We start from the raw sequence: 18,119 nt of genomic DNA, 5'->3' as shown, positions 1-18,119 counted from the left end.
CATGGCAAAGAAGTCAAAATCCTCAGACTCTGGAGACATTAAAAGACACTTACGTGCTCTAGCTGAAACCTCTGATGGGCCTTCGAGCCGGGGACTCGATTTGGAAAGCATGTCGGGAGAAGAAATCCAGCGTCAATTGTCCAACATCTCGGTGATGCTGATGAAGGTTGTTGCTTACTTGGAGGATTTCACTGTAATACGTCGATCGATTACGGCGATGGAAACAAAATTCTCTGAGTTGGTCACAAGTGTAGCAGATGTTGAGAAACTAATCGATTATCTGGAGTCATCAGAAAGGGAATTATCCACTAATCAGCCTGTGTCCAAAATAGATCTGCAACACATTTTGGAAAAACTGGAATATTTCGAAAATATGAGCCAAAGGAACAATATATGAATTTTGGAATTCCTGAGCATGAAGAGGGCAGAAATATGGTGAAATTCCTGGACGAGCTCTTCCAGAGTCTGCTCGACATAACAGGCCATAAACTGGAAATCGAGCGAGCTCACAGAGACCCGGCTCGCAGATCTGCTGAGGGAGACAGGCCCTGATCAATTCTGGCCAGATTTCTGAGATCATCCGATAAAGATCTCGTGTTGTACCAGGCAAGGAGCAAAAGGAAGCTTTCTTGGAAGAATCACAATATTTTCTTGTTCCCGGACTTCGGGAATTCTTGCGAATTCGACAAGAGAGAAACGCGATAGGTTCAAGGAATGTAAGAAACTCCTACATCAACGGAAGATCGCTTTTGCAGTGATGTTTCCGGCCAGACTGAGAATAGACACCAAGGATGGCAGCAAAGTATTTACATGTCCAAAACAGGCACAGAGGCACCGGACTTGAGCAATCCGATGGCCAAGTTGTCACGGGGGCTCTCGTAAGCGTACATGGACCTTTTGAGTTTAGAGGGATTGATGCTGGTTGGCACTGTGCGCAAGGTTAATGCACACGTTTTTCTTTTTTCTGTTTGTTTTGTTCGGGGGGAAGTTCGGGGTTTGATTGTTGCAGTAATGGGGAATGTGGTCTGTATAATCATGTTTTTGACACACAATTTGTATTTTTTTTAAAAAAATGTATTATATCAATATGTCAATGTTAATATGAGTAGGTTATATCTCTCCACATGGAATGTGAATGGGTTGGGGCACCCCATAAAAAGAAGGAAGGTTATTTATTTTCTTAAGCGTAAGAAATATGATATAGTATTTCTTCAAGAAACGCATTTTTCCTCGTAGGAAGCTGAAAAATTTGGGAAGATATGGGGTGGACATGTTTTTTTTAGTGCTGGCTCAAGTAGGAGTAGGGGAGTCATTATACTGATAAATAAACATCTACAATTCAAATGTCTCAAACAGAATAAAGATAAATTAGGAAGAGTCATTATTGTTTTTGGAGAAATTCAGGGGCAAAGGTTGATTTTGGCTAATATTTACGCACCTAACGCTGATGATCAGGGCTACAGCAAGGGATGTTGCAAGCCGCTGGCACCCCTCATGATATAATATTGGGAGGAGACTTTAATCTTTTGATGGATTCAGTCCTTGATCATAGTGAAGCAAAAGTGTGTAAGCCCCCTAGAGCAACACTGACGCTTCACAGGATGTGTAAAAATCTTGGTCTTACAGATATTTGGAGACTTTTGAACCCATCTGGTAGGGACTATACATTTTTTTTCATCAGTCCATAAGATTTATTCTAGAATAGATTTTTTTTTTTATATCTAAGTCCCTCATTTCATCTGTTGTTGATTGCTCAATTGGAAACATCTTAGTCTCAGATCACACCCTGGTGAATTTAGAGATGTTGCCACATACGGAGAAAAAGAAATCATACAGCTGGCGCTTTAATGTATCCCTTTTGCAAAATAATGATTTCCAACAAATGTTGAAGACTGAAATCAATGTTTATATGGAGATCATCTGGTCCTCAGTATCCTCTGTGGGTGTGGGTTGGGAGGCACTTAAGGCAGTTCTTAGGGGCCGGATCATACAGTATGCCTCATTCATCAAAAAATCCAAAGCACGAGAACTCGTGGAGTTGGAATGAAATATTAAAAGTGCAGAGGTAGAGCTGAAGCGCCAAATGTCGTCTGATGGCCTCAGAGAATTGACTCGTCTGAAATACAGATATATTACTATTTTGTCGCGGAAGGTGGAGTTTTGGTTATTCAGGGCAAGACAGTCATACTTTGAGTCAGGGGATAAAGCAGGGAAGCTTTTGGCTATAAAACAGTGAGTGTCTTTTTCTACCATTCCCTCAGTGAAATCTGCTGGTGGTGAAATTTTTACCTCGGCCATTGATATTAATAATGCTTTTAAAGAATTCTATCTTGATCTTTGTAGTTCCACATCTTCGTCTACTGATGAAGATATTAGAAATTTTGTGGAACCATTAGAACTCCCTAAACTGACGATTGAGCAAAAAATTCTCTTGATTCTGAGATAACCTTGGAGGAGCTTGGCGAGGTAATTAGGGCCCTGCCTACAGGCAAGGCTCCAGGGCCAGATGGCTTTGCTGCTGAATTTTTTAGATCTTATACTACAGAATTGGCGCCACTTTTGTTAGAAGTTTATAGGGAATCATTAAAGAATGGAAAGCTTCCGCCAACCATGACACAAGCCCGGATCAGTCTGATTCTTAAAAAGGACAAAGATCCAAGTGAGTGTAAGAGTTACCGTCCAATTTCCCTGGTCAAGCTAGATGTAAAAATGTTGGCAAAAATTCTGGCTAACCGATTAAGTTATGACATCTCTTATACATATAGATCAGGTGGGGTTTATTCGGGGCCTTCTCTTCTGATAACATTAGGCGTCTCATTAATATTATGTGGTCAGTGGCGAATGATCAGATTCCGGTCGCTGCCATCTCACTTGATGCCAAAAAAGCATTTGATATGGTAGAATGGGATTATCTTTTTAAGATTTTGGAAATGTATGGGTTCGGAAATACTTTTATTGGATGGATTAAGTTACTTTATAGACACCCTGTAGCAGCGGTACAAACAAATGGATTAATTTCAGAATATTTTACTCTGAATAGGGGCACTCGGCAGGGTTGCCCTCTTTCCCCATTATTGTTCTGTCTTGCCCTGGAACCATTAGCAGCCGCGATAAGAAGGGAAGATGATTTTCCAGGGGTGATGGTGGGAGGTATGGCTTTTGGTATAAGCTTATACTTTACACAGATGATATTTTATTATTCGTCTCCGACCCTACTAGATCTATGCCTTGCCTCCACAGAATTATCAATTCCTTTTCTAAATTTTCAGGAAACAGAGTCAGTTGGTCTAAATCCGAAGCTATGGCTCTGACAGCATACTGCCCAGTAACGGCTCTCCAACTGGGCGTATTCCAGTGGCCCAAACAGGGCATTAAGTATTTGGGCATTTTATTCCCAGCAAATTTGTCTGATTTAGTTAGAGTTAATTTTGACCCCTTAATAAAAAGTTTTTTGAGCGATGTGGGCAGATGGTCTTCATTACATTTATCTATGTTTGGGAAGGTTAATGTTATTAAAATGAATTGTATTCCAAAATTCAACTACCTACTACAGTCTCTCCTCATTGAAGTTCCCCTCTTTTATTTTAAACAATGTGATAGTATTGCTAAATCCTTTATCTGGAATGGTAAACGTTCTCAGATGCATTTTAACAAGTTACGCAGGCCAGTTGACAAAGGTGGGTTAGGTCTCCCCAAGATTTAGTTTTACTATTATGCTTTTGGTCTCGGACATTTGGCACAATGGTCACTTCCACCTGAGAGAGCCCCTCCCTGGCTCTTTATTGAACAGGAGTTCCTTGCCCCTATATTGCCATTGCAAAGTCTTTCCACCAAGCTGTCCAGAGAAGTAAAGACACATCCCATTATCTCACACATGCATTTAGTGTGGACAAAAGTTTCTCACGTGTTCAACTCTGACATTTATCTGAACGTTGCCGCAAGTATTTGGTTAAACCCGAAATTGTGCATTAACAAGTCCACTTTAGTTACTACGCTGGGTGACCTGTATGAAAAGGTCATGAGGCTTCAGCGTACTTTTCTTGGCTAATTCAGAGTCTAGGGGATGGGGTTCTAACATCTCTTAAGAAGTTGAGAGACCTGAATTTAGTACTAGAAGATGGAGAATGGGGAAGGATTTTTAAAAATGTCTATGTCTAGGGATGCAAGGGTGCGCCTCATTCAATTTATGATTCTGCATCATCTTTATTGGACCCCCTCTAGACTGTACAGGCTTGGCCTTAAAGACACCTACTTGCTGGCGATGCCGGTTGGAGGATGGGGACATGGCCCATGTTTTTTGGTCCTGTGTTGAGATTCAGGAGTTTTGGTCTTGGGTTCAGAGATTTGTCTGTGAGGTCTTGGACACTCAGATATATGGATAAAAGTTGATTCTGTGTTTTCATGTGTTGTCTGTGTTAATTTAAATTTTGGAATCAATAAAAAATTTTAATGGCAAAAGGAGTTATAGTCTGTTCTCACCCAAAACCAACTGTATTACTTCAGAAGACATGGATAAAACCACTTGAGTCTTATGGATGACTCTTATAAATGTTTTCTCACAGACTCTTATGGAGTCGTATGGATTTTTCACTATAAATCTTGACATCATTGGTCTCCTTGGTGATCATGATTTCAAGCTCGATTACACTTCTTAGCGTCAAGCACTAGGAAGCTTAATCGACCTTGAAATCTTGATTGAGCCTACAGACTGTGATGGCAAGATGTACAGTGAAAAAGGAATTACATTTTAGTCACATGTTTACATCCAAAATCGATTGGATCATTTCAGAAGATATTGATTAAACCACTGCAGGGCTCAACGCTAAGGATTTTTTGTACTGGCCCGGTTGGGCCAGTGCTTTGGATTTTTTCTGTCCTCGCCAAAATTTTCACTGGCCCCTGCAGTGGAGGAGATTATGTGTTTTCGGTCACCCGTTTAGTCATGCTGTCATGCAACTTTTGGCCATGTGTAGTGTTTTCACACAAAGGATCAAAGATTTAGTCACTGAGTTAAAGATATGATTATATCATATGAATGTAATGAATGTAATAAACATATGAATCCCTGAGAGAGGAGACTTCTTGGTTGTGACTGTAATATACAGTAGGTAGATATGCCTAAACTATGAATTACGAATGTGGATGTAAACATAAAATCAGACAACCTAAACATATACAAATACTGACTGACTGACTGATATACAAAGCACAAAAACAAATATACCTGTATGGTCCAGAAATGAGACATGTAGCAGGTGTTTTATGAGGATGATATGAAGTAGACTGTTTTAAATATTCATCTCCAACCTGCAGCTGAACAGCTCTGATAATAATAGCCTAATAGCGGTTTTGCTTCTTTTCATATCAAACGGCATTATCATGTCGAATTAAGGTTTACGTTTTGAAACATTACCTAATTAAATGTATACTTACATTTTGGATACTGAGCAGCTCGTGATTTCCAGGCACGTGTATAATCAGGGTTTAACAAAGTTTATTATGTCTCATTCTGCGTTTCATCTCTAAAGGCAAATTAATGAGAGAAAATGCTTTTTTTACAGTGTGAATAAAACTAGCATTCTGTCCCTTTACGAGAGCACATGCACGTTAAACAGTCTACGCTGCACGGAGAGAGATGATGATGAGACACATGTATGGAGAGACATGGATTTTCAGTCCTATAGAATGAAATTGTTGATTTCTTGTGTTCCAATGTGTAGATTACTCCTTTTCACCAACATGTAAAAACAAAAATGTGGGGATTTCATGCACTGTGAACACGGAATGTGCGGGGACAGGCCTACTTAAAATGTTGTGTAAGACGTGCAAAAGTGGTTTTTATTTTGTTTTTTGTTTTTTTTCTGCTATTTTCTTCTCATTGGTAATTGCTGCTGCTAAGACACTTGGAAAAGAGCGTGGATAGTGCTAGGAGCTTGCACTCGGTGTCTGCACGCTCTTATGCATGCACACAACTGTGCCTTGGTGCGTTCAGTATATTATGCTCTCATGCATCTTTGCAAGATAAATAGAATCGCACTTGCTCATCGGTTACAATACTTTGTTTGCTCAGTGTAATTTTTGTGCTCTCTCGCTTGCAAGTGACAGTTCTAGCAACTGGCCCGAATCTCTCTCACACAGGCCCCGGGCACCGGGCAGTCCTTATTGTCAAGCCCTGCACTGGAGTCTAATAGATTACTTTTATGCTGCCTTTATGTGCTTTTTGGAGCTTCAAAGTTTTGGTCACCATTCACATGCTAATATATTCTTCTAAAAATCTTTGTGTTCTGCGGAAGAAAAAGGTCATACACATCTATGATGGTATGAGGGTGAGAAAATTATACATTTTCATTTTTGGGTGAACTATTTCTTTAAGGAAATGTAACCTCTCTCTTGTCTCCACCTTCAGCCCAGCAGGAGGATGATGAGTTTGTCTGTCAGATTGTGTACGTCTTTTACCAGATGGTGTTTCACCAGGCCACTCGAGATGTCATTATAAAAGAAACACGTATCCTTTATAACAATCTTTGTTCAGCATAACAAGCATTTTAGAAGAAACAGTAGTTGTATGATGGTGTTTTTCAGTCATACAGGGTTTTTCTCTTTGACTCTTTGATTTCCAGAGGCTCCAGCATACCTCATTGACTTAATGCATGATAAAAATGCAGAAATTCGAAAAGTGTGTGACAGTACATTGGATATCATAGCTGTGAGTATGAATCTACTCCTCCTTACCTCCAATTCATGTTAAAGAACTGACATCTTGTCTGCAACCCAACACTAGCCTGGTCCAAACATTTCAGCACATCCACTTCTTCCTCTGCTGGCAGCCGGCCTAAGCCTCTATAGCTATGGTATCGCACACTACAGCACAGTAGTATTAACATGAGCATTTTCCTAATTACCATCAGAATGCCTATTCATAGCAGAGTATCTGAATCCCAGCACGTATTTTATGGTTTCAGGTACAGTTGAGGTAAAAGGCAGTGGTTGTGGGTTAAATGTATAAGCTGTTTTCGAAGCAGGGCTTTCACTAGTGATCTGTCCCAGGCCTCAGATTAATGTAATTAGGGTTGGTCTTTAGGCCAAGGGAAGTGTTCCATACATCAGATTGGACAGGGCCATGAAAGCAGGGAGCCACATCAAAGAGAGAGGAGGCATCTGCTTAGTGTCACATAGCTTTGGTGGACAGAACACAGATCCACTGAATACTACACTTACAGAGGCGTTTTCACATTGTTTTCACATGCTGGGATGCTGGTAAGTTAGTTTTATATGGATAGCATTTTTCACAATACATGTCTGTGTTTTGTTTGGAAGGCTGCATGCTAGGTAGGACGTGTCCTTTGAAGGCTGCAGTATTCCGAGTGTCCTCCTTTAAACAAGCCACATTTAAACGAGATGGTCTTCATAGGACAAACGGAAACTGAAGGTAACATGGTTGCTATGACAGCACGCCACTCTTTAACAAGCGCAAGCACTTTGAGTGAGAAGTCCCTTTGCACTTTGAGTCCCTTTAGAAGGGAATGTATGAGGTACATTTTAGGATAGTTATAATGATGTAAAGAGAAAAGAAAATAGATTTTACAGGTGTTGTTTTAGTCTAATACTTTATTTTAATTATATATTAATATAATTATACATATTATATACTCTGCACCCATCTACTGAGGTATTTCAACTTGGGAATTAACATTAATTGCGTTTGAACATAATATTTATGGAAAAATTGGCGTTATTTTTTTTTGTTGACATTTCCGTCGAAGCAAAGAATTGTGGGTTGTGAATGCCTACGAAGGATACACCTCATGCATCCTCCGAATTCCCATGAAAGAAGGTCGCATTCGAAGGCTGCATTCCAAGTGTCCTACTCGCTTTTCTGAAACGAGACAGCCTCGATAACGTATGTGGCCGACAAATGCGACCTCTGGAGGACGCAGCCTTCCAAACGAGACACAGCCCATATTTCCTTTACACTCACTGAGCACTTTATTAGGAACACCTGTACACCTACTTATTTATGTGATTATCTAATCAGCCAATCATGTGGCAGCAGTGCAATGCATAAAATCATGTAGATATGGGTCAGGAGCTTCAGTTAATGTTCACATCAACCATCAGAATGGGGAAAAAATGTATCTCAGTGATTTCGACCGTGGCATGATTGTTGGTTCCACAACACATGATGTCCTTTGATTTGTCCTGTCTTGCCATAAATGATACATTTAAAAAATAAATATGCCATTGACATAGCTCTTCACTGCATTATTTAAACAGATTGCAGAGTGACATTTGTTTATATTATGAAATCATAAAGGAGGGAAACCAGGGAAACTTTATTATTTTAATATAATACAGTTTGATATAATGCAACATTTACTTTTGGCCCACGGCTCTCAATCAAGTTTGATTTTTGGCCCTTCGAAGGAAAAAGTTTGGGCACCTCTGCTCTAGAGTTTACTCAGAATGGTGCCAAAAAACATCCAGTGAGCGGCAGTTCTGCGGACAGAGACGCCTTGTTGATGAGTGCCGTCAACAGAGATTGGCCAGAATGATTCGAGCTGACAGAAATGCTACGGTAACTCAGATAACACTCTGTACAATTGTAGTGAGCAGAATTGCATCTCAGAATGCACAACATGTCGAACCTTGAGGCAGATGGGCTACAACAACAGAAGTTTTATAAGGACCATAGTGTTCCTAATAAAGTGCTCAGTGAGAGTATGTCCTCATGTGCAAGCCAAAAGTGACTGTGGCAAGGAAAACAACTTTGGGATTATTATTGAATTTATTTATTTTTTTCCTATTGAAATTTTTTATTCCATGGAAACAAATGGAGATGTTTACCAGAATGTTAAACTGACAGACTTAGTCACCATTCACTTTCATGCATCTTTTTTTTCCATACAATGAAAGTGAATAGTGGCTGAGGCTAATAAGAAAGAAAAGTCAAACATGAGGGTGAGTAAATGGGGTGAACTGTCCCTTTAAAGATTTTTCAACACAGACAGAAGTCGTCATTCATAATTCAATTTTTTACACTATTTCTGGATACAGTTAAAGGTTTTACCAGATTTATTTATAAAACACCCAAACACTTTCTGTTCATAAACATCATGAGCTCAGCTACTTTATGATTGATTAGCTAGAGTACCATTCTCTGTTCCAATTGGCCATGGTAGTTCGGTAAGCAGCAAGCGTCTTTAATGCTTTAGCAGTGATGAATTTGTGCCCTGGCAAAAAGTGTCACTGTGCCTGCTGGTGGGGCCGGGCCTGTGACAATGAGGTCTGTTTGAGGCCTGGGCCTCAGGTGGCCGTCAAAGCCCCAGGCCTTCAACCCCTGTGGGGATGATTAATTAGAGTGGCAGGGTGCTTGGATTCTGTTGAGCTCCACTATTTCCACCAACCTCAAAGAGGTTTTATTAAGCTCAGTTGCTGTAGACTTAAAATAAACAGCTACCATATAAACCCTCTGCCAAGCAACACAGCACACCTGATTCATCCCAAGTCTTTGGTATGGCACATGCAGGGAGGTAGCACAGGCGGAGTCTTTCTGTGTCCTGTGCTAATACTCTGTCTTTACTCTCTCTGTAGGAGTATGATGTGGAGTGGGGCAAAAAGATCCAGAGCGAGAAGTTCCGCTGGCATAACTCTCAGTGGCTGGAGATGGTGGAGAACCGGCAAATGGATGAGGCAGAACCTTTTATGTATGGAGATGATGGAGAGCCTTTCATCCATAATGGGGACATCCTGGAACGGCCAGACCTCTTCTACAGTGCAGGTTATATAGGACAGGACAAGGAATATAGTTACAGCAAAGACCCAATGAGATCGAAATTTTCATATCTCTTAGCTTTGTACTGCTACAAAATGAACTTTTAACAGATATACACATTTAAAATCTGCACTCTTTTTCTTCCGGAATAAACATTATTGTTTCATCATGTACGCTGGTGCATAATACAGATTTTCGCTAATAAAATGTTCTCTAGAATGAGAATGTCCCTTTCCCCTAATACCATCTTGAAATAGCAAAAGGGCTGCCATGTAAACTAAAGGATACTGGCTATTTAAAAACGTACATGACCTTTGAAATGTGCTGCTCCAACTTCCTGTTTCAATATACAGGCTTCCCACGGTCATGGCAAACCTGAAAATACCAGGGAATTTTAAATTTGTGTTTTCCAAACTTTAAAATCTTAAAAGTCATGGAAATTTCTCTAGTGAATATATGTTTTTTTTTAGTTTGGTTCTGCTTAAAATATTTAATCACTTACACTCACTGAGCACTTTATTAGGAATACTATGGTCCTAAGGTACACAACGTGGTGGTCTGCTGTTGTAGCCCATCCACCTCAAGGTTTGACTACAATTGCACAGAGTGGTTATCTGAGTTACTGTAGCCTTTCTGTCAGCTCGAACCTGTCTGGCCATTCTCCGTTGACCTCTCTCATTAACAAGGCGTTTCTGTCCACAGAACTGCCGCTCACTGGATGCTTTTAGTTTCTGGTCCCATTCTGAGTTAACTCTAGACACTGTTTTATGTGAAAATCCCAGGAGATCAGCAGTTACAGAAATACTCAAGCCAGTCCATCTGGCACCAACAACCATGCCACGGTCAAAATCACTAAGATCAAAAACTTTTCTCCATTCTGATGGTTAATGTGAACATTAACTGAAGCTCCTGACCCGTATATGCATGATTTTATGCATTGCACTGCTGCCATATGATTGGCTGAGTAGATAATTGAATGAATAAGTAGGTGTACAGGTGTTCCTAATAAAGTGCTAAGTGAGAGTATATATATATTGCTGATTTGTGAGCAAATCATTCTTTTGAGTCGGTTGTGAGTCGAACTTTACAAATTGGTTTAAATGATTATCATTATCAAATTGGTTTGAATCCAAATTGTTTTTTAAATTTCATATCCAATAATCACAATCGACTGGAAAAGTCATGAAAAGTCATGGAAATTCATTGATCAAAAAGGGAGGAAAAACTGGAAAAGCGACAAAACTTGAAAGAAAACTGCGCTTGGAAACCATTTCATGGGGTCTCTAAAGTAATAGTTTAGCATTTACATTGTTTAGATAATTATGATTTATCTTCAAGATTGTAGTTCCTTCGCACAGTGGTGCCAGTAATAATCAACCATTGGTTTCTGTGTTGTATCTACAGATGGAATTATCCCAGCAGATGGTGCCATTAGTCCAGAGTTCTTCACAGACTTTCAGAATGGATATCTGTTAGGACCACAGGGTTTCCCCAACAGGTAAGTGTAAAGATGATGAATCAGTCAAAGTGGCTGCAGCGGATCAGCTGGTTTTGTTATTATTGTATCACACACAATCACATCCGTGTCTGACAGTTTTGTTTTCTTTAGCAGAACAGGGCTCAAAAGTGCTGCGTCTAAGAGTCCTCCAGCATCCTAGCAGGCCACAGCTTTCCCCCAACAGTAACACCCTGAGCTTTGAGCGTAAACACAGCTCCCTCTATTCAGCTTTTTACAAATTTGCATTAGTTGCCCCACACCTACTGTCAGGGGTTTTCAGCAAAACACTAATGTGATGACTTGATGTGATATGTTTATTTATGGTTTGGCCTACGTTGTGTCATTGAACTGTACAACATATTTCAGCTTCTTTTTTTTTTACTTTTCTTTCTTTTCTTTTTTCCCCTAGACAGTGGGTTGCCTTAACCAGTCGGTGGGTAGTCAAATAAGCGGTATGAAGGAAACCCTGTATAATTAGGCTGGTTTCAGGTTCACCTGACCTTAATAACCTTAATATACTTGGGATACGTAAACATATAGTGCATTGTAAAGACGGGAGCCCAACAGAATGAACCAGAATACAGGTTTTTAAAAACCTGTATTATAACTTTTCCGAGAAGCTTTTACTTTGTAAACTGTCTTGCAGCTAAAGCACAAAACATTGTCTGCATGCTAATTAAAGCATAAATACTGCAGCTAAAAATATCAAAACCAAAAAATACACTCACTGAGAGCACTTTATTAGGAACACCTGTACACCTACTTATTCATGCGATAGTCTAATCAACCAATCCTGTAGCAGCAGTGCAATGCATAAAATCCTGCAGATACAGGTCAGGAGCTTCAGTTAATGTTCAATCATCACAATGGGGAAAAGATTTGATCTCAGTGATTTCGACCGTGGCATGATTGTTGATGCCAGATGGGCTGGTTTGAGTATTTCTGTAACTTCTGACCTCCTGGGATTTTCACGCACAACAGTCTCTAGAGTTTACTCAGAAAGGTGCCAAAAAATAAATAAACATCCAGTGAGTGGCAGTTCTGCAGACGGAAAAAGGCCAGACTGGTTCGAGCTGACAGAAAGGCTACGATAACTCAGGTAGCCACTCTGTACAATTGTAGTGAGCAGAATAGCATCTCAGAATGCACAGCATGTCAAATCTTGAGGCTTATGGGCTACAACAGTAGGCGACCAAGTCAGGCACTTTATTAGGACCATAATGTTCCTAATAAAGTGCCCAGTAAGTGTATATATAAGAAAAAAATCTAGATAAACTGGTCGATCTCACTAATCGACTTGTCGGTTGGATAATTAGTTGTCGTCTAGTTGCCCATTTTAACCCATCCTTAGTCTTTGCTGTTCCGTTGCTGTTGGCTGTAAATCGGAGAAAAGAGACACATCCAGCTATAAGTAGAGCTTGTTAAATTATAGATCAGTCCAAGAGAGAAAGGATTGAGTTGTGAAGTCAGAATGAGAAGGGGGGCAGAGGAAGCTATGTTTTTTTTCACAGCTCTTTGTAAATGATACCTGCAGAATACACTGTGAGTACGCAGGGAATTGGGGGGCCTGAAAGTGTGGTTTTCATTTTGCCCTTGTGGTGTTAGAGATCCAGGTTAACACAATAATGAAACCCAGCCTCTGTTCCTCTGTGCCAAGCCAGGAGCCAGACACACTGGGAACGGCTCTTTCTAAAGACCTTTAATAGAATCACTTTTATTTTTAGAATAGCACAGTGTAATCTTTCATTTAGTGCATAAAGAATGCTTAGTTATTCCAGATGAAAAGGATTGCAAAAAATGTTGGCTGCATTTACTCAAAAATGGGAGTTTCTAATTTTGAATGTTATGATTAGACAAAAATTACATTAAGGGAATCAATAAAATAAAATAGTTTTATTTTAAGTATTTCAAACCGGTAAAGCTCAATAATTTTACCTGTACTCATAGACATTATTTAGAGAGAACTTTTTTTTTTTTTTTTCCAGGCCTTTACCCCTGAAGTCTTAAGGCATTCAACATTTTAATAATACTGTTTTTAATGTCAGTACCAAGTTGGCAATGTACAGTGGCCCCAAAAATATTTGGACACTTAAGTCACTCTTAAAAATGTTTGAATGTAATTGCATTAGACAACAATATCAAACAAAAAGGTTAAATATTTTAAAGAAAGCACAAGGATACTTTTCAAGCCAAACATTTGACAAAAATCCATTTGTTGGGTTTTAAGTGAAGAAACAATAATTACTTTATTTTACACTTTCTGTTGTCAAACATTAGTGGAAAATTTCCATATTTAATCTGATTAACTGCGGTTACTCTGCAAGGGCACCTGTGTGAACTTGAGGGGAACTGACTTCATACAGGACATCCACTAAAAGTGATCTTGAAACACTTTTGGTGAAAAGTAATTGCAAAAATGGCTAAATAATTAAAGTTAGGTATGAGAGAATTTCTTGCATCATTTTGTTTTTAGATGCCACTTGGTTTGGTATTTTGTCATCTATGACATTCACACATTTTAAAGTGTGGCACACGTGTCCAAATACTTTTTGGGACCACTATAGATAGATTATTTAAAACGTGGTCTCTCTGAACTGAGGAGTGACAGACACTGATGATCAAAGGGGTGAGTGAGGCAAAAAGAGAAACAGAGGTAAAGAGGAAGGAAAGAGAAGAGACTGGCAACTTTGACTCTTTCCTGTTTAGAGGTTTCCGGGTGTTTTTTACAGGATCTCACTTTTGCGTTATGTCTCAGGGGCCAGACTGGACACACTGGGATCTTTTGCCAGCTTGCGTCCAGCCTTGGATCCCCATTTTATCACCCAGTCACCATGTCTGTGACCCCTTAAAGGAACAGTTCACTCAAAAATGATCATTCTCTCATCATTTACTTACCCTTATGCCATCTCAAACTCGTATGACTTTCTTCTGAAGACACAAACGAAGATATTTTGTTGGAGATATGATGTGGGTGTTTGTCCATACCTTCAAGCTTCAAAGACATAAAGACAGCATAAAAGTAATCCATTCAACTCAAGTGGTTTAATCCATGTTTTCTGAAGTGATAAGATCGGTTTTGGGTGAGAACAGACCACTTATATGCCTTTATGTCTTTGGAGCTTGAAAGTATTGGACCCCTTTGACTTGCGTTGTATGGATATATTCACATCATATCTCCATCAAAATATCTTTGTGTTCTGCAGAAGAAAGAAAGTCATATGAGTTTGAGACTGCATAAGGGTGAGTAAATGATAAGAGAATGATCATTTTTGGGTGATCGATTCCTTAAAGTTAGACAGGGCCAGTGGCTGTGTTTCTTATAGCAAAAGAAATAAGGAGGATCATTAGGAAATTATCTCAGTCACAGTTGATTTTGTTTATGAGTATTTGGCATGTCCTGTGGTGTGACATACTGTAGCCCATTTAAAAACTGTTTATTTTTATAAACAGCAATTTGACACACCACAGGATGCAGAACAAGAGAAGGTGAAAAGTTCATAAAAAAATGTGAACAAATTAAAAGAAATGTTGACCAGTCATGGCACCTAAAATATAAATTTCGTTTTATAATTAATATAAATTTTAACCTAAAAAACGTACATGGACATGATATGCGTGGACTATACTCAGATTAAATGATTTCAGAAATGAGCCTAGTTGGAAAAAATCTGGTTCTGTAATTACAGTAGGTTAGTCTGACTCATTAGTAACATCATTCTTTGAGAAGCCTTACCGAAAATGTGATCATTGATTTCGCCCTATTTTCCTGGAAATACTGGCAGCATCCCTTTGGGATGAATGATTTACAGACGGCTTAAGGCCTGTCTATTACCTGAACACTCTTTGGAGTGTTTGAAGGGATAGTTCAACCAAAATTGAGAATTCTGTCACCATTTACCCTCATTTGTTCCAAACCTGTATGACTTTATTTTTCATGGAACACAAAAGAAGATTTGTCAGCAGAATGTTAGGGACTGACAGCCTTACAATGAAAGTGAATGGTGACTGAGAATTTCAGTCCCTAACATTCCACTTAAAGGGATAGTTCACCCAAAAATGAAAATTCTCTCATCATTTAATCCCCCTCATGCCATCCCAGATGTGTTTGACTTTTTTTCTTCTGCAGAACACAAATGAGGATTTTTAGAAGAATATCTCAACTCTGTAGGTCCATACAATGCAAATGAACGGTGGCCAGAACCTTGAAGCTCAAAAAAGCACATCAAGGCAGCATATAAGTAATCCATAAGACTCCAGTGGTTAAATCCATATCTTCAGAAGCGATATGATAGGTGTGGGTGAGAAACAGATCAACCTTTCAGTCCTTTTTTTACTATAAATGTCAACTTTCACTTCCACTTTCATCTTTTGTTTTTGGCAATTCACATTCTTCATGCATATCACCACCTACTGGGTAGAGAGGAGAATTATAGTAAACAATTACTTGAATATTGATCTGTTTATCATCTACACCCATCATATCGCTTCTGAATATATAGATTTAACCACTGGAGTCGTATAGATTACTATGGATTAATTTTAATTTTGGGGTGAACTATTCCTTTAACATCTCTTTAAGATGTTCTACAACATGAGGGTGAGTAAATGATGACATAATTTTCCTTTTGCATGACCTATCCTTTTAAGCATGTTGTCACCTGCGTAAGGCCACCTATTGACCTTTTAACGTATGATCTGACCTATGACACATCCCCACATCCTTCCCATCAGCCCCTGTCATCTGAACTGAATCCTGTTGGTAGAGTCTCATTAGGATCCAGCTTCTCCTCTTCAAGCCTTTCAACAAAGTCTGAAATTTCCCAGACAGCAATAGCGTTCCTTAGAGGATAAATACATACTTCCTGCGCGGAGAGGGCGGGGATGCTGGTAGAGAAGGGGGTAACGCATGTAAACGTTCGCTGGAAGTGATTTGGTCTAAAAACAACATTGCATTATTTGAGTTGGTAGGACCAAAGCAAACAAGCCATATTTTAAGAAGACAGACCAGTGAGTCTGGTGAGGGTGGGTGTTGTTTATTTAGAAGCCGATCACACCAGCCTATTTCAGCTGATTGACATTTGGCTAGACAGAGGAATGATTGAATGATGAGAGGAATGAACAGAGATGCACATCTGTTCATTTTTGCCATGAAGTGTAGTGCTCCTGTTTAGTCCAAGTAGTCTGGTTTTGCAGAATCAGAGCACCATCTTGTGTTGATGATAACCTAAGTTGCATATTTCATCTTTAAGTACTTCTACATTAATTGCATGATTCTAAATGACAGAACTGTTTGTTGCCCTCTTCCTCTAGATCTTTGACTGACGGATACGGACAGACAGGCGTGAATCCAGCACGTCCTGCCACGGCTTATGGCTTCAGGCCAGATGAGCAGTTTTATTATGGCTATACAGGGTCACGGTAGAGCCCCTGTGTCCTACAACCTGCTACAGGAAAAATGGAAACTCTGAAAACCAATTCAATGGATGTAAAATGATGTTAATTAGGTCTCTCTGTCATTTCAAGTGGATACAACACTACCGTTTTTCTTTATAAATATGATATATGGGTATTTATTACATTTCAAGTGACTCTCAGTTTGAAATTGTTTGAGAACATTCTGCTAAAATGTTTTAATGAGGCCAGTAGTGGGATGGACAGTTATTTTTGCAATCCTCACTTTTATCTTGGTTTTGCCGTTTCAGTGCATATTTTAGCCTTTACGGTGTGCTTGTAAACACTAAAGCAACTGTGTAATATTTCAAAAGTAGGGCAAACTAGTTGCATGATATTTCAGTGAGTTAGTTATGAGCAGTAAAAACTCCAGCTCATTACATTTTAAAACAGTATTGTCAGTTTATCTGCACGGCAATGAAGTAAGTTCCGGTGCTTACGGACTTTGGGAACAAAATATTGTGTGACCTTAACTGCAACTTAAAGCATTCTGCTCTTCTGGATTAATAGTTAATAAAAAGTCCTTAAGAGTATGGTTTCCTCTAATTCTGCTCAAGTTTACATAAAGCATCTGACATAAGAGTAAATGTGATAGTGGTGCCCTCATGTGGGCTCCATATGTAGCATATTGGATGACATTGATTTCATATGTTCAATCACATTTCAGACATAGCTGCTGTAAACTTTAAATGCACTACAGCACATGTCAAAATACTCATTGGAACAATTATCTAACTGAACGTCTTAATATTTTCACAACTCACTAATGTAAATGTGCAAAACAATGTTGCCTATTTCTTTGCCTTTTTTTACTGTACAAATATTTCAGCCCATCTCGGCTTTTATGGTGCACTGCTAACTACATATGTATTTTGGAATGTAGCTAAACTCAAGTGTTCATTTAAAATATACAGGTTTTTGATGTTTTACGAAGCATTTATGAATTTCATTGGTGCCTAGGAATTGTCTTAACTACTGTTTTATATAGAATGCCTTTTTATTTAATGTGGTGCAGTATGAAATACAAATATTGATGTGAGAACCTATGCTGGGTATGTTTTTTTTTTTTTTTTTTTTTTTTTTTTTTTTTTGGTAAAATGAGAGCTCAGGTTTAATGAGTTTTATTTCAATATAAGTCTTTCACTCATATAATATGTATGTATAATTAGCAAATTTGCCTATATATTATTGCACACTACAGCTAGGTAATTCCATGCCACTTTTTAGAACAGCAGAAGGTCAGCACGTCTTGTTTACTTTCACTTGATTATGATTAACTGCCATGCATATTTTGCATTTTCCCAGTCAGTCCTCTAACTATTCTGACACAGACATACCTATTAAGAGTGGTTATCCTTATTCAATATATGTGATAGTGTCTTATTGTTTACTGGATGT

At 38.9% G+C, this 18,119-nt stretch overlaps 1 protein-coding gene across 7 annotated transcripts in view; it reads left to right on the top strand.

Annotated features, from left to right (window-relative positions):
- LOC127410067 (kinesin-associated protein 3-like) overlaps positions 1 to 17,802 on the top strand; it is a 42,019-nt gene extending 24,217 nt beyond the window's left edge. For 3 of the 7 annotated variants that reach the window (XM_051645097.1, XM_051645096.1, XM_051645101.1), the window contains 5 exons: positions 6,407 to 6,505; positions 6,621 to 6,706; positions 9,592 to 9,778; positions 11,177 to 11,270; positions 16,581 to 17,799. In XM_051645097.1, the coding sequence (XP_051501057.1) occupies positions 6,407 to 6,505; positions 6,621 to 6,706; positions 9,592 to 9,778; positions 11,177 to 11,270; positions 16,581 to 16,692 (578 nt within the window). In that variant the 3' untranslated portion in view covers positions 16,693 to 17,799. Of the gene's footprint in view, positions 1 to 6,406; positions 6,506 to 6,620; positions 6,707 to 7,317; positions 7,430 to 9,591; positions 9,779 to 11,176; positions 11,271 to 11,384; positions 11,475 to 16,580 lie in introns of those variants that run through there. The other 4 variants (XM_051645099.1, XM_051645098.1, XM_051645100.1 and 1 more) reach the window with 3 other exon arrangements.
- The last annotated feature ends 317 nt before the right edge of the window (positions 17,803 to 18,119 follow it).

The sequence above is a fragment of the Myxocyprinus asiaticus genome, chromosome 19 (genome assembly GCF_019703515.2).
Source record: "Myxocyprinus asiaticus isolate MX2 ecotype Aquarium Trade chromosome 19, UBuf_Myxa_2, whole genome shotgun sequence".
Classification (NCBI taxonomy): Eukaryota; Metazoa; Chordata; class Actinopteri; order Cypriniformes; family Catostomidae; genus Myxocyprinus; species Myxocyprinus asiaticus.
This window is presented reverse-complemented; position numbering and strand designations above follow the sequence as displayed.